Here is a 17,314-nt window from a genome sequence, read left to right on the forward strand (position 1 = left end):
TTTCTATCTCTTCCGGTAGATTACCGTTTCATATATATGCTAATTTTCAAAATCCGTGTATAATCAGAAAACCGCGTTCTATATGGCAAATTTGGTTGTGATACTTTTCTGATTGCATAGAGAATCAGATTATCTATAAATGAGTTTTGGATCATTGGAGCATAGTGTATGCGTCAAGGCGGTTTATGTAATCGAGTATAATGGGATAAATAATTGTTTGCTAATGAGGGCTTATTATTCTGACAAAACCTGAGAAAAATGGTCGTCATAACAGGAAAAACACCGGTGGACCGCCTAATTTTATTTGAAATAGGTTTCGACATTTCGGTGAAATGTACAACACTTTTTTCATGAAAAGTACAGTGTTTCAAACTGAAAAGGAACCAATACAGACTACTGCCAAATTAACCTCAAAATCGCTGAACGACCCATCTAAAGAACAAAAAATCCTAAATAGAAAATGATTCTAAATTGAGCTCAGAATCGCCAGAAAGTGCTTCTTAAGGCCAAAAAGCCAAAATATCGAATCGATAAAAAGTGCACCTAAAGGCCCGAAAAGGCCAAAATAAAAAATGCTATCAAATTAAGCTTAGAATCGCTGAGAAGGGCTTTTAAATGGCAAAAAAAAACAAAAAAAGGAGGTCCCGAAATCAGCCTAGAATAAATGAAAAGTGCTTCTAAAGGCCAGGGAGATCAAATAAGAAATTTTTGATAAATAACCTCAAAATCACTGAGAGGTGCTTAAAAGGCAATAACAAACCAAAATAGAAAGTAATCACGAATTATGATGAAACACAATTTGATTAAATGTTCCAATCTTTTCTTGCCCTTGAAGCAAAGGATTTTTCAATAATTTCATTTTATCACTGCCTCTTAGCTTGGATTTGAAGCTTTAGTTTTTTTTTAGATTTATTTTCATTCTTTTTCATTTTCTGGCCTTGGAAGAGCCTTGTTTAATTAAATAATGCTTTGCTGGTTGTTGAGTGTAAAAATTTGTCCCTAGCTCAAACCTACAAGCACAGAAAGCGGTCAATGCTTGACAAAGTTTTTTGAAAAATTTCTTTGATGAAATATGTACTTCTGTAACTCAACTGTTACCTTTATCTTTAAAGAAACATTTTTGACCTTTCTTGGAGTTAGTAGCTACTTTCTAGTAATTGCTGTACAAAAACATCGTTATTTAAAATGGTGGAACACATTTTGTTCGTAGGGATGCAAAAACTTGACGCGTACTTTTGCCGAACAATGAGTTTTCCAACTGGTATGATCTGTATGAAAATTGCCACAAACCACAATCAAACAAGAGTTTTTTAAATTTCTTATTTTCGATTTCCTGAAGTTTTCGAACAGATAAATTGTGATTCCCAGCGCTAAGAAAATTAGATCAACACACAACTAACTTCACAGTTTCGCACCACTCAAACGGCTTTTTTTGTGTTTACATGTGTGATCTGCTGATGTCATAATATTGCAGATTCATACAATGTTGCCAGTTCTCGTATGTTTCGAAAAGGCACGCATTGCCCCTCACTAATCTACCACTGTAAGGTGATTGCTATAATTCGTGCAATAATAAGGAAAAAACGACCAGAATTACGCAAGAAAAAGTCATGGGTTCTACACCAAGACAACGCATCGGCTCCAACTGCATTTCACCTGAGCTAACTCCATGTTACTTTATTCTGCTTCTCAAGGTCAAATTTGCATTCAAAGGAAAAAAAATTGAGTCCGTGGAAGCTGTGGAAGAAACAACGTCATGCAGCAGCTCAAACAACAATGGAAAAATCGCTTGGAGCGAAATAAGCGTTAGGAGGGGTTTTACAGTAACAGTCTCATTTTTTAATACCCGCACCTCGCAAAAGAGAGCTTTTTTCTCATACAAGTCACTCTACTAGCGGATGGCACAACGGACGGTCACATCTTAACTGCAGCAATGTCGGCGAACATATGAGAGCTATACTGCCGTGAAACGCATATCAGTACCATCTGCGTAATCATCGGACGGAGAAAACTGCGATAAAAGATCTTTCGAACATAAATAGTCAATTTATAACAATTACAACGGAATAAATTATTGTGGGACTGATATGCGATTATTTTGCATTACAGCGTGTGAAATAATCGCCTTACAATCCCAGTCTTTATGACCACTGAGAATGAATCAGTTTGTTGCTGTTTATAGTTATTAAAGTTGTCAATTCTGCTTGAAGAGAATCATTTTTGAACTGTGAAAACATTGTTTAATCTCGTGCAAAATAACCTCGTCAGATCTGATCCGTGCTTGTTACGCATATGAAGATAGCTTTGTTGAAGATTGTCTCAGCTTGGATCTGGCTCTTTTTGGTGACCTTTTTTTTATTTTTCCGTGTAGTTTCACTCAACATGAACAAGTAAGAATAGAATGGTGTGGAAAAAAACATTTGAAATTTAAATTTAAGCGTTATTTTTTATAATATTCATTGTGGGGCTGGTATGCGATTTCATTTAAGATGGGACAAACTGACCTGATACTTTTTGAAAATTTTTCAGAACAAACTATATTATTTTTCACATTTATTTTGTAAAGCATTGCCGATTCTAACCTCTGGTGGTCATAACTCAAAATCGTAGAAAATTTAGATGGGACTAATATGCGTTTCACGGCAGTATATAAGAGCCTAATTTTAGCTTAAACAAATCATTCCACTAGCTGGTGGTGCGATGAACGGTCACATCTAAGCACTAAGTACAAGTCTCTTCTTGGCTCAAACAATATTTTACTTGTAGACGGTGTGACCACAACCTCAAAATAAACAAAAAAGCTAGACACAGAAAAGATGTATATTTAGGCATTATCTTTAGGCAACCTGGTAGACATTTGTGTGATGTGGTAATCCTTAGAGATCCTAATTCAGGTTCTACGAAGACAAGATCCAATCCAACAAAGTTGGTTTTACCTTAGGGCAACTAAATTTTTCTGGAGACTTTCGAGAATATTAAAACGAAGTTAAATACATTTTTATTGTGGAGAACTAAAGAAAGATATGGTATTTTATACGTAATTCAGAAATACAATCAACAATAAAACTTTGTTTTCCGGCTAAAATGGCCTGATCTCACTTTTCGACAGGTTAACAGGCTACGATAAATTTTTATTAGTATCTTTGACTTTGAATTTATTCGTCGAAAAGTGCTTCTAAAGGCCAGAGAAGTGCAAAATAGAAAAAGATCCCAAATTTAGCTCAGAATCTTCGAACTTGCCTTAGAAAGCCAGGAAGTCAGAAAAGGCCAAAATAGAAAATGATACCAAAATGAGCTCAGAATCATAGAAAAATGCTTCTAAAGGCCAGAAAAGGCCAAAATAAAAAAACAATCATATATTGAGCTCAAAATCGGCGAAAAGTGCTCCTTAAGGCCAGAAAAGGCCATATTAGAAAATGGTCCCAAATTCAGCTCAGAAAAACGCGAAAAGTGCTTCTAAAGGCCCGAAAAGGCAAAAATAGAAAATGATCCCAAATTGAACTCAGAATGGCCAAAAAGTGCTTCTGTAGGCCAGAAAAGACCACAATAGAATATGATCCCAAATTAAGCTCAGAATCGCCGAAAAGTGCTTCCTAAGGCCAGAAAAAGCCATAATCGAAAACGATTCCAAATTAAGCTTAGAATCAACGAAAAGTAATTCCTAAGGCCAGAAAAGGTCAAAATAGGAAATGATCCCAAAATGGACCCCTAATCGCCGAAAAGTGCTCCCTAAGGCCAGAGAAGGTCAAAATTGGAAATGATCCCAAATTGAGCTCAGATTCATCGAAAAGCGCTTCTAAAGGCCAAAAAGGCCGAAATAGAGAATAATCCCAAATTAAGCTCAGAATCACCGAGAAATGTCAAAATAGAAAATGATCCAATATTGAGCTCAGAATCGCCGAAAAGTGCCACAAAAGGAAATGATCCCAAAATGAGCTCAGAATTGCCGAAAAGTGCTTCCCAAGGCAAGAAAAGCCCAAAATAAAAAAATAGTAGAAGGGTGGTATCCAAGACACGACCGCATAGTTGACGTAGGACTACAATAATTTATATATGTTTTATTTATATTTATATTTTTACTTGGAAGCTATGTTTGATTTGAGCTCGTTTTACTTTTGTAGTTTGCTTGACTTATTTTAACCAATTTAAGCTCAACATCTTCCAAAAGGAAGGTATTTTGTTTCGGGTGGTAATATCAAGTATCTAGGTCGTCAGCCCAAATTCATCAAGCGACACCTCAAACGACTTGGAACTAAAACTAGGTCATTGGTGGCCATTTCTACTGTTAAGGTCGTCTTTTCTATCTACAAAATAAAAAAGTTAGATACTTGATAGCATCGAAAATTTTGGTCACTCTAATTTATGATACTTTTTCAATAAGCGCTTTATCATATGTAACAACTTTGTAGAAGGAAGTTTTTCTCTAAAATATTGCTATAGAGCTCTAGCCCCAAATTTTCCCCGTAATTTGGTTTCTGGACCATTGATAAATATCTTTCATTCTAATACAGCGAATTTTCTTCAATACGCGAAAAGGTAACCTTCTATAAAATATTTAATTGAATACGATTTATTAGAAAATAAATTTTCTTTTATATCTATTTGTCTTGTTGGAGTTGGCTCACTCACCGATCACAAAGCGGCAAAGATGTCACATAATTTTTTTCCTGCAAATACAAGCTCGTGGAAAAAATATCGATAACGAATTACAGTTTTAGTAGGAAATGTATTTTCACAGAAAATTTGAAATTGACATAGAGTTTTATGAACATGTTAACATTCAATTCAGGTCAATTTAAACATTTTATCAGTATACAGAATCAATCAGAAAAAAATTGATCAGTTTCAAAGTATAAAGAAGATACCATATTTGAAAGTTATATGTCTGTTATCTTCGAAAATAAACTGGGCTAGAGTGATGCACAACATTAGCCTCAGCAATTAATGTTTGCATAGCGTTGTTCAGTTACAAGTAAGGTTATGGAAAGTAATATTTTCTTGCAAATGCTAATTAAAAATAATTGAAAAATACAAATACTAAAATCGAACCTCTAATATCAAGATGAAATGAATTTGGTTTTTCTCTATACCGCCACCGCGGGATGCAACTAGTATTGTCATATTGGACTTAATTCATCTAGCTAGTAAAATATAATCATCAGTGCAGCTCGTTTAACTACCTATTCAAGGATCTATACGGAGCATTTTGGTTTTCTATTGTCTTTTAAATACCCTATATTCAGTTGTGTAAATAAGTCTGGAAAAAGCAGAGTGTAGAATTCAAAAATAAACAACGTATTTTCTTGTTATCGGCGGCGCAGCGTATTTTGCGGCACCCGAAAAATCCAATTGAATTCTGATATTTGCTGCTATACGAAACAAGAAGAAGAAGAAGACAACTCAAACAGCAACTTGATTGTGTTCCACGCCCCACTATGCGTCCACAGCGGCAATGTTGTTTTCACTTGGCTTGCACAAAGATGAATGTCGAGTTTTTCTGCACTGATAGACGACGAAAAACCAGCGCTCTGTTCATACATTGCTCGGTGCAGTACTGTTGCCTGTACCATCATGTTTTCCTTCAAGACATTAGTTTTATTAACATTAACATATTTATTAACAGCAGAACGTAATACTGTCTGATAGTGGAAGTGGTTACGAACTTTCCGTAAAAGCTTTACCTTCAAGACATCAAAATAGTCTAGGCTCATGGAAGCTAACATTAGTTGACCTATTGGGACGGGGAGATTCTGTCAATTTTTTTTTTTGCCACTGCTATACAGGATATCACAGCAGGCAGTTGGTGTCTATTCATGAAGTCTGTGCCAGGCGCGCTCGCATATGATTGGTACATTGTTGGTGGAAATTCGACCTTGAAACTTTTGTTCAATTTTCACTGTTTAACAATGAAGTGATAATGAAAATTGAAGAATCACAAAATTGTCCATCATTTTATCAATCCAACGACATATTGATTATTGTGATCCATCTTGTGGTTACATCAGTATAACCGTTTGAAATCTTTCATTCCGACGTTACATCTTGGTTTTTGTTTTCGCGGAATGTATCTTAGAATGCTAGACGTAGTCCTACGTCAAAAATAATCCCAAATTGAGCTTAGAATGGTCGAAAAGTGTTTCTAAAGGCTAGAAAAAGCCATAATAGAAAATGATCTCAAATTGAGCTTAGTATCGCCGGAAAGTGCTTACTATGGCCAGAAAATGTAAAAATAGAAAATGATCCCAAATTGAGCTCAGAAACGCCGGAAAGGCCAGAAAAGGCCAAAATAGAAAATGATTCAAAATTGAACTCAGAATGGCCGGAAAGTGCTTCTGAAGGCCAGAGTAGGCCGAAATAGAAAATGATTCCAAATCAAGGTGCGAAAGTGTTTCTAAACATCGTATGGTTAGCAACAAAAGATAAATGCATCATTTTTGAGAAAAATTGACAACCTTTAATAAAGTCTATTCTTTCTCTTCTAAATGGAATAAAGTTGTTTCCTGCTATTTCCTATTTAATGTATTATGAACTGTTAATAACGTCATTGCAATTCAACAATACATTTGTAACAAACGGTTTACTTAATTCATTAAAACTGATATGTCTAAAAAAATAACAATCTTGAAGCTAGACAAGCAGTTCAATTCTTAACCCTCTCCCGCTCACGAGGTTTTTCATGATTTCAAAATACTTAACGGGTTAATTTGGGCAAAATACTTCGTAGACTTATTTAAATTACTGGGAAATGTTATATTTTGAAGTAAAAAGTTAAATTTGAAATGGTGCTCCAGAGCACCTATGAGCATAGAAGGGACTTATTTTTAATACACGAGAATTTTTTTTGTAAAATTTAATTATTGAAAGTAGTTATTTAAAAATTAATAAAAATAAAAGAGAAACAATGTAGTTTTCGAAAAAAAAGACTACGTTTACGACCATTTGATTGATTTTTTATGATGGAAAATGAAGAAAAAAAATCTCGCTTTCATTATGCAAAGACGAACATTACACTTCGAACACCAAAAGAGTGTAAAGTGATCACGATGATTGCGTTAGAAACATCTCTGCGCATCTCTAAATGCTGGCCAATATGATATTCCATTTAAATTTTTGTCTTCTGTATGCCCAGTGGTGCTCTGAGGCACCATATTCAAATTTATGGGACAAGCGAAATAGAATGAAAAATGCTAATTTGGTGTATTGTTACACTCAATAGACAATAGATCTACGTAAAATTTATTTTTATTATGAAATCGATTGATTATTGTTATATAAAAACGGTTGTCAAAAACACACCTTATTTTTTTATCGAAAAATCCAGACTTTCTTCTACAGTTTTCTTGATAACAATCCAAACATTGAATTAAGCTGTCATTCGATATGCCAAGTTAAAAGTGTATTAAAAATGCAACATTTTGTAGAAAAAAAGGCAAAACTAACTATTTTCTGCCAAAATATGGTCAATACAATTCATGGTGCTCTAGAGTCATTATGAGCGGGAAAGGGTTAACTGTTTTCCATCGACAATTCAAATCTAGTTTCAATTTCCACCAACTTTGAATCATAACAATTTTATGTTTATTACTTGAATTACCTCGCGTGAGAGCGAGTGCAAATATTGCCAGCCAAATAGTGAAGCAATTTAGAAAACTCACCGAAAAACACATGGAACACATACAGCAGCTTCTTCTTGCGGAACTCCGAAATGGCGGCCATCGTTCACGGGCTTTTGCTGCTAGTGTGCTCCGAATCCGAATCTAAACAAACTTGGTGGTGGTGGGGGTGGTTGTCTTCTGTTCGCCGCTGTTTCCGAGCTGAGCTGTAACCGAACAGAACGAAGGAAACGATGTTTTAGTCAATGAAAGTAGATAAGTTCTAGGGAACTGGAAGGAAACGGCACCATGAAGTGCAATCCAAACAGAGTCAACGAAAAATACCTATAGATGAATAATATGAAACCGATAAGGAACAAATAGAGACTCACTCTGACTGGTCCTTCCGAACCATCTCATCCACATAAGTTGGAACGATTTTTCACAATCAACCGATAATTTACTTGCAAGGATTTAGACTTATTTTATCGAATACACATTTCAAGCAAAACCAATCACGAAGAAGAGCAGTAAGACGAGCATCCCGGTTCCCACAATGTTTTCCTAGTTGAGTATTGTTTATCAATTTTATTTCAAAACTATTCAAATCTGTTCACTTCGGAGCTGATCTCCGTCATTGAATAAGCAAAAGGTGGTAGTTCTCTACTCTTACTGGTACACACGATAGAATATCAAAGCTTTCTGCATTGGTTGGTTCCTCAAAACAACGGAATGCAGCAGTATTGGCAAGGCGGATGCGACCATTCGAGTGAATAAAGCTGACAAAATCTGATTGAAAAGTAGCAAAGATGACTGCATTTTCGTGCTCCTTTTGCTAGGGAATGCGACAATGCAGTTCATCAGCTGGCAAGACATAAATTGGAATTGTCAAATATGCTGTTCACACAGGTGGTGATGGTTTTTCCCATTTGCCGTCTACGTTTTGACAGGAAGAAAATAAGATTATAGCACCTGATTATCCCGCTGTCGGGAAACTGTGCAAGGCGGCAGTGATTGGGAATTTGTAAGACGTTATTCTCGTTTCCAGCAGATCAAATTTCCGCCTGTAGCTGTTTCGTTGCACGGTTAATTTTTGAAAAGAATAGGTTAAACATGATTTCAAGTTAAAAATAAATCAATCAAATTAAAGTTTTTGAAATACTGATTTTTTCAATAGTAAAAGGGAAAATCGATCAAAGAAAATAATTATTTGGATCCGATCGAAACCTAACAGATAAGAGATGAAAAATGACAGATTATGAGATGAGAAATGGGAGATGAGAGATGAGAGATAAGAGATGAGAGATGAAAAATGAAAGATTATGAGATGAGAAATGGCAGATGAGAGATAAGAGATGAGAGATGAGATATGAGAGATTAGAGATGAGAGATGAGCGATTAGAGATGAGAAATGAGAGATGAGATATGAGAGATGAGAGATCAGAGATGATAGATGAGAGATGAGAGATGAAAGATGAGAGATGATAGATGATAGATGATAGATGAGAGCTTAGAGATGAGAGATGAGAGATGCGAGATGAGAGATGAGAGATGAGAGATGAGAGATGAGAGATGAGAGATGAGAGATGAGAGATGAGAGATGAGAGATGAGAGATGAGAGATGAGAGATGAGAGATGAGAGATGAGAGATGAGAGGTGAGAGATGAGAGATGAGAGATGAGAGATGAAAGATGAGAGATGAGAGATGAGAGATGAGAGATGAGAGATGAGAGATGAGAGATGAGAGATGAGAGATGAGAGATGAGAGATGAAAAATGAAAAATGAGAGATGAGAGATGACAGATGAGAGATGACAGATGAGAGATGAGAGATGAGAGATGAGAGATGAGAGATGAGAGATGAGAGATGCGAGATGAGAGATGAGAGGTGAGAGATGAGAGATGAGAGATGAGAGATGAGAGATGAGAGATGAGAGGAGAGATGAGAGATGAAAGATGAAACGAACAATAGCATCGGAAATAAACTTTTTTGTTCGTATAGTAATATAACTAGTGCTAATAATAATCTCAACACTTCGCAAAATTTACAGTGAACAATTGAAAACTAAAAACAATCGTCGCAAATAAAACGATTTGCCTACAAGATATTTTTCTTCCGGACCAAATAAACAAATATTAACCTACAACACTCAAAGGTCAAAACAATCACAACATAGAATCTGCAAAAGTAAATTTAAATACAATCCTTTTTTCCGTCGAAGAAAACGATGGAACAACACTATACCGGGGATACTAAAATTTTGCCCTTACCACAAACTCCACAGAACCCACAACTGGAAACCACCGACAGAGGGTTGTATCTAATCGGCCATCGGCTGCTTCAGATTGCAGATAGAAGAAGTTTTCTACTCACTAGTATGAATAGAGTGTGGAAATGAGTTTTTCAACTTTCCTGATTTTTATTCTCCGCTTAATCCACACCTTACAGAAAGACACAAAGCTCAACCCATAGAGAATTTACACGTCAACCGCTGTCAAAAAAAAACATGACTCAGCTGTCAAACGGGCTGCCGCCGTTACAAATGTTTACATGGGAAATCTTTGGCATCTGTCCTAAACAACCACGGTGAGTTTCGGGTAAGTTCCTGGCTTTAAAAAAATAGCTCCCATTTGTTTGCCGCTTTTTAACCCTTCTGGGAAGAAAAATGTTGCATTTGTTCTCTTTCGATCATTTTCCAAATAACCTGAATAAAAAGAGGGTAATTTGGGTCAACGATGGTGGCTCACATTTTGCCAGCCGGTAAACAGGCACGTGTTGAACCTAACCCCGTGCGGATTGGGTCTTTCAAAGAAGGATCCAGCGCTTCAAAGTTTGCGACGCGGAGCTTTTTTTTCCTCATTCCGGTACGATAACTGTGATTTATTGCGAGGGGTTTTTTAACATTCGGTAACGCAAAATAAACATAAAATAATGATACAAAAATGTTGTGCCATCCGACTTTAATGGTCTACTTCTATATCATTGGAGCTGGAGCGTGAATTATTATGGTCGAAAATTATCCTCGAGCATTGAGAAAAAATTTCGAATCGGAAAAAGAGAAAATCTAAACTAACTTTGACAACAATTTGATTAGATTCACCGAGATCTTTACCACAATTGCTGTACAATCTATCGTATATAATGCGTGCTGAGGCGGAAACCGAGCAAAACAATCATCTACAACAAGCTGTTAATTAAATGTAACTGTTACGGAAAACATTCATGACCATACTATCAAGCATCTCATTGCCACGCTTTGAATGAGAGCTCCGGGTCCGGTCCAGCTGCTGTATGTCGTACGGTTATGTCCTAGCTCAGCCCGTTCCTGCTAATTTATTCCATACGGGTCATCCGGCCGGCACAACACCAACTAAACAAGCGTTGATTATTATTCAGTGCCTTTCAGCCAACAGTAAACAGTTTACATTTATCATCGTCCTTTACCCTTCTTGCACTCGATCTTCCGCTCTCTCATCATCATCATCACCCGCCGGTTCCTTAATCAATTCAGGAGGCAAGGACAGTGTTATCTGCTAATTGAAACTGTATATGAATTTATTGCTCATGTTTGGTGTCCAGATTGGGGACGGGAACGGATAGGAAGAAGGGATAAAGGGATGACCCTAAACGGTGACTGTTGATCTCTTGACTTTGACCATGTACAATGTACAGTTCTTCATTTTTGTTAAACTTTTGCTTACCATTCATAATATTAGGAGCATCCTTCTTCCTCTTCCGACACGATGAATATGTATAATAGTTTCCCTATTCTAAAAGCAACTTCTCATGAAATTGTTCCTATGCAAATGGTTGCACTAATTACTGTCAAAAAGTGTTTCGGCTGTAAGACTAGCATAAACATTGCAATTACAGTCTCCATCAGCAATCACAGGAACTTGTGTTCTTTTTATGCTCACAAAAAAAAAACATAGTATAGTGCAACTTATCGAACGAAGAAACAATCTTCGGCCGGCGGTACAACCCAAACTTAATTGCACCCATTATGCTGAAAGCTTACCCCCAGCCAATGCCGGGCTGAGTGAAAATGAAGAAATATGAAACCCAGAATTATAACGACAAAAACCGCCCGCCGGTAATTTCGGGAGGGCTCGTAAAATGCTTCGCCGGGGTTATAAGGAAATTAAGTCAACCAAGCCGCATTCAGCTGTGCCTCCAAGCGGGCCTCCTTCTCTCCGCCAGGGACTGTGGCACAGTTTGTCAGTCTGATTACTTCGACAGCAAGCGAATGAAAAGAAGCCTTTATTGTACCGCGATTTCCTGAAGCCAACCCCCCGCAGCACCGTTAACGTTATTAATTAACGATGGCGGGCTCTGTGACAGAACGGTGTGACTTTCTGCAACGAAGAAACGCCGAATGACGACGCGGATTTACTTTATAATATCGCTGAGCTGCGGCAAACATTGAACGTCAATCTTTATCATTGCGGTACTAAACGGTGATACGGGAATGATTATTGAGGTACAAAATGCTATCGACGTCAGCTGAGACATAACTGGACTCATAGATAGGGAAACCATTTTCAGCTTGTTTAATAGGCTAATATACTGATTATTTGATTTACCTGATTTTATAATTATCATGTTTAATTTACATCATTGTCATAGGATGTTGAAATGAAAACGATCTCTTAGTACTGGAAACCTTGGTGAGAAAATAAATTCCTAGAAAGCTAAAGCGCTAAAGATTGCATATCACTTATTCAGGTTTTAAGAACTCTTAAATCTAGTTTCAATCGCTCATTTCTCATTTTTCATGCATCATTTGTCTTTTCTCGTTTCTTATTTCTCATTTCTCATTTCTCATTTCTAATTTATAATTTCTCGTTTCTCATTTCTCATTTCTCATTTCTCATTTCTCATTTCTCATCTCTCATTCCTCTTTTCTATTTTCTCTTTTTTTTTTGTTTTCTCATTTCTCATTTCTCATTTCTCATTTTTCATTTCTCATTTCTCATTTCTCATTTCTCATTTCTCATTTCTCATTTCTCATTTCTCATTTCTCATTTCTCATTTCTCATTTCTCATTTCTCATTTCTCATTTCTCATTTCTCATTTCTCATTTCTCATTTCTCATTTCTCATTTCTCATTTCTCATTTCCCATCTCTAATTTCTCGTTTCTCATAACTAAATTATCATTTCTCATTTGTCATTTCTCATCTCTCATCTCTCATCTCTCATCACTTATCTTAAAATCTCTCATCTCTCATCTCTCATCTCTTATCTCAAAATCTCTCATCTTCCATCCTTTCTTGAGACTGGGCTGGGTGGTGGACAAATAAAAAAAGGCCTACTTTTTTGGCTGGTGGACCAATCTCTGCAATTTAGAGCGAAAATGAAGCACTTAAAAATATTGTTTGTCTTGGAACCGCTGTATGTATAATTGTATGTACACGCAAAAGTTGGAGTGTGCGTAACCAGATCGTTTATGAGCGAAATTAGCGCATTTACTGATTAAAATTGGAACCAGTACAACGCATGTGCGTTGGGCATAACGCATTTGATGCTCTAGCGTATTTTGAATGTATTGCGCAGCTCCAAACTACTACACTTATAAAGCATCAGCCGATGTTCAGAAGGTTGGCATCGTTAAAACAGTGCAACCAGCAGTCAATATTGACAAGTTGGGTACTGACTCTATTGAAGAAATTATTGCCTGATTGATCCACTTTCATGAATCAGGTCATTTGAAAACATCATTCAATCATTAACAATAAACAAAAACATGAGATTAGTCCAAAACATTTTGCATTTCATTATGACTCTGGTTTCATTCACATGCATTCGGTTCTGCGTTACTGGCACCAGCGTCAATAACTTTCGCGGCAACAAGGCTCGCTATTGGCTGTTTCGGTTACTGACGATTTTTAGGGATGCACGAGCCGTTGATACGCACCGGCTCGCGAAAGTAAAGAACGGTTTTTTGAGCGCCTCGAAACTGATCGATTGCCCGAAGCCGAAGTTTACCGAGACATTACGATTTTCGTGTATATGATACATATTCTGATTTTGATCTCGGTCAATGTATTCCTTGTACAACTTTTGCGTTATGCGTATCACGCATTGGTTGTGCGAAGTCAGAGCAAATTCTGTGCGAATTGAAAGGACACATTGGATGATTAAAGCTTGAACTTTTGCGTGTATACTTCAATATATTCCACCATATCTCTGTTACGCTTTGACCGATGTTCATCAAACTTGACAGACAGTCTTGATCATACTAAGTTGAATAAATACCAGAAGAATTGAAAAAGTTATGAAAATATGTTTTGTTTGCTTGCTTGCATGGCAATCTCCTATGGTACGATGTGGGCTAAATAAAGCTCTTGCTTTCTATCTAACATGCACTCAGTGCTTGATTCTCGTCTTCGAATAGGCACGCAACGAATGAAAAACAACACCACACATTCTTTTCATCGGTTGCATGGAGCGGCTCTGAGACATTATTTGTTTGCCTTTCTTTGCTTTGTGCCGTCTTCTGTATTCTAATTTTTGTTTGCTATTTTACATACTGTTGATAGTGTCGTAGTCATTTCACGGACGTCGTATGCAGGTGCCTATATCTTTAGTTGATTTCAATATTAGCACTGGCGATAATCTCATAACCGATCTACTCTAGTTTTACCTTTGTTATACTAAACAAAGGTTATAAAATCGGTCCAAAAACGCAAAATAGATCCAAGATCCGGAGGGCCAAATCGTATATACCATTCGACTCAGCTCGACGAACTGAGCAATGTCTGTTCGTGTTTATGTGTGTATGTGTGTGTGTGTGTGTGTGTGTGTGTGTGTGTGTATGTATGTTGTCTGTATGTATCCGATTTTGATGATCTTATACGCAAACGAAAGCTATTGTTCTTCCCCAGAATGCTACCGAGTGGATTTTCGATTAGTGGCTTAGATTTCGAATCATTGATCAAAGAATATTTTTTATTTTAGACATTTGACTTTAAAGGCAAAATGAATGGCACGGAGGGCCATGTGTTGTATACCAATCGACTCAGATCGACGAACTGAACAATTAATGTATGTATGTGAATGTGTGCCTGTATGTATAGATGTGTAAATATGTTGTTTATATGTGTAGTATATCAAAATCGAACAAAAAAATAACAAAAAAAACACCTTTTTTACAGTACGCATATTCCGATTTTGATGTTCGCATGCTCAAATGAAAGCTCCAGAGCTCTTTGAAAATCATACTGAATGCGATTTTTTATTGGTTGCTTGAACTGTAGAGTTTTGGCCAAAGTATATTTTAGACATGGGATCTTTTACTTTCTGGATAACTTATCTCTCTCTCCATGCTTTTCCTTCTTCTCTATCCCTCTTTTTTCGTATCACTATTTTTTTCTCAAAGGAAAGCAACAATCATCGACAACTTTGCATAATTTTTACACTTTTCGTAGTGCGTCTTAACTGGTGTAAATGAATTAAATTGCAATGCCTACATAGCTTCTTTTCTTGCTTGGGAAGCTTCCGTCCACACTTTCTTTAAAATATAAAATCAATTGTACGTTGAACCCAGATTCGCGAAAAATAAAAGCTTCTACAGCTTTCGGGGAGCATTGAAGCAAAACCTGATCCCACAGTGTGCAAATGTAACATAATTAGCGATGCAGATATTGCAGATGCAGCAAACATAAAAAAATCGCTGTTTTGTTTGCAATGCTACGTTTTGAACAGCTGGAAAATTTTTCAGTTGAACTTTTATTTGATGTTTAAAATTAGGTTCTAAATATACTTTTAACTCGTGACCAAGAATTCGAAAAATTGTGAACATCGAGATGCGATCATTCGTAGTTTGGATGAAACTGAAGCAACTTTACATGGCTATACACGTTTACTAGTGTGCTTAGGTGGAAAGTCACTTATTCCTATGATATGATACACTACGCTCATATAAGATATAAATATTGATTTCTAATTCAAGACAAAGTGCAAATATGTTATTCTATTTCTCGTTATCGCAGGAAGTTTTATAAAGTCTTTATTTCGGATTTAATCGTACAGCCTAGGCCTTCGAAAAGAATAATGTTCTCGTCTACACTCCAAAAATCCAATTCTCTCAAATGTCGCGAAAACTTCATTTTCAGATTATGCATTTGAGATAGAATTGAATTGACAACTTTCGTCAATGGTTATATTTTTTTCTTTGTAATGCTGATCTGAGGTTAGTAGAAGTTTGATTCAATTCGTAAAAAAGACTTGATGCTGATTCATAATTCTAGGTCCTGCGATTTCTGAAATAATGCGAATGTGGTATTCAAACCTGGATTATGGGGAATTAAAAAATTAGAATTGCCTCGAACTAACATACATATTTGCTGTTCTAGTATGAAATCAGCATCTTTGTTATCTATTACTATTTACTGTTTACTGTTTCTGTTTATTTAAAAAAAAATGTTGCTTCTATCCAGCATTTAAAAATTGGTTCTCGATTGAAAAAATAAGACTCATATACTCCAGTTATAACATCCATAATATTTGCGAAAACCACGTCAAGCTATAGTTCAAAGATCGTCTTTGGTTCAACTTCTGAAAATTATCTTTTGGATTCATTTTATTTATAATTGAAATTGGATTTACGTTGCTATATGATTTGTGATTTACTGGCCTACTGCCAATAATCGCATACCAGTCCCACGTGCATTCTTGTCGTTTTTATAGAGAAGTTATGGTAAATGTCTATCTTATTATATCATGTCGAAAATATGGGAATAAACCACGCTCAACAGTTGAAATAACTAAAGCACGAAAAAGACCTTTACGTGCTGTTCTCTCAACTTGATGAAAATGAAGATGGGACTGATATGCGATTATAGGCAGCCTAAAAAGTATACAATTATAGTTAGTTTGATCGGGGTTTGATTCAGTGATGTTATTTGGTTCACCCTCTGGAAAACTATCTCTTGAATATAATTTTAAACGATTTATGGTTTACTGGCATTACAAATTTATATGTAGTAATAGTTAGTATAAATTTATATGTAGTAATAGTTAGTATAACGAAGGTTTCTGCACTGCTAGGTGGATTAATGTAGGTTTTTTTTGTAAATTTAGCAACTTATCTAGGATGAAACTGAACAGTATCATAAAATTATTGCAGTAGGATTTCGTGACAACTCGACTGAGGGGCTAGCAACACCCTCTCGGAATCCAATGAAAATTTGTAGGGGTGCAGGCCTTACTACCTATAGCAACTTCGCATGAAACAAATATACTATTGAAAAATGACCTTTAACTTTCTAACCCATAAAGCACCATTTTGAGAAATTTTCTGTCTATCAAAAAAAAATTATAATCTATCTGGCAACACTTCCGGTCAAAAATTATATTTTTTCTGGATTCCTTGGTTTATTTTCTTGAAAAATCATTTATCAGTATTTTTTAGACATTATACGTTTATTAATTTGTAAGAAAACACAAAAAGATATTTTGAACAAAAAAAAAGTGTTATTTTGCTACACAGAAGGGGGTCTCACAGAGCGGAGAGGAATGAATAATTCTCTTAACTTTGAGCAAAATCCTTGATGAGTCCAAGTGGTATGGACACCTTTATTTTAATAAAAAAAATCAGCCCTTTTCACATGTTAGTACAAATAAATTTTCGAAGAAAAAATGCAAAGAAGTTTAGGGTAGTGAGGCTTATACTCCCACAAATTTTCATAAATTTGAAAAGAATGCTGCCACAATTTATTCG

The 17,314-nt window shown here is 36.0% G+C and overlaps 1 protein-coding gene across 1 annotated transcript in view; it reads right to left on the reverse strand.

Moving 5' to 3' along the window:
• Positions 1-17,314, reverse strand: part of LOC129733892 (calexcitin-1-like) — a 102,272-nt gene that overhangs the window by 44,960 nt on the left and 39,998 nt on the right. The window contains exon 2 of the mRNA XM_055695473.1: positions 7,656-7,819. Coding sequence (XP_055551448.1) covers positions 7,656-7,716 — 61 coding nt within the window. The 5' untranslated portion in view covers positions 7,717-7,819. The remainder of the gene's footprint in view (positions 1-7,655; positions 7,820-17,314) is intronic.

Source organism: Wyeomyia smithii, chromosome 1 (assembly GCF_029784165.1).
Source record: "Wyeomyia smithii strain HCP4-BCI-WySm-NY-G18 chromosome 1, ASM2978416v1, whole genome shotgun sequence".
Taxonomy (NCBI): Eukaryota; Metazoa; Arthropoda; class Insecta; order Diptera; family Culicidae; genus Wyeomyia; species Wyeomyia smithii.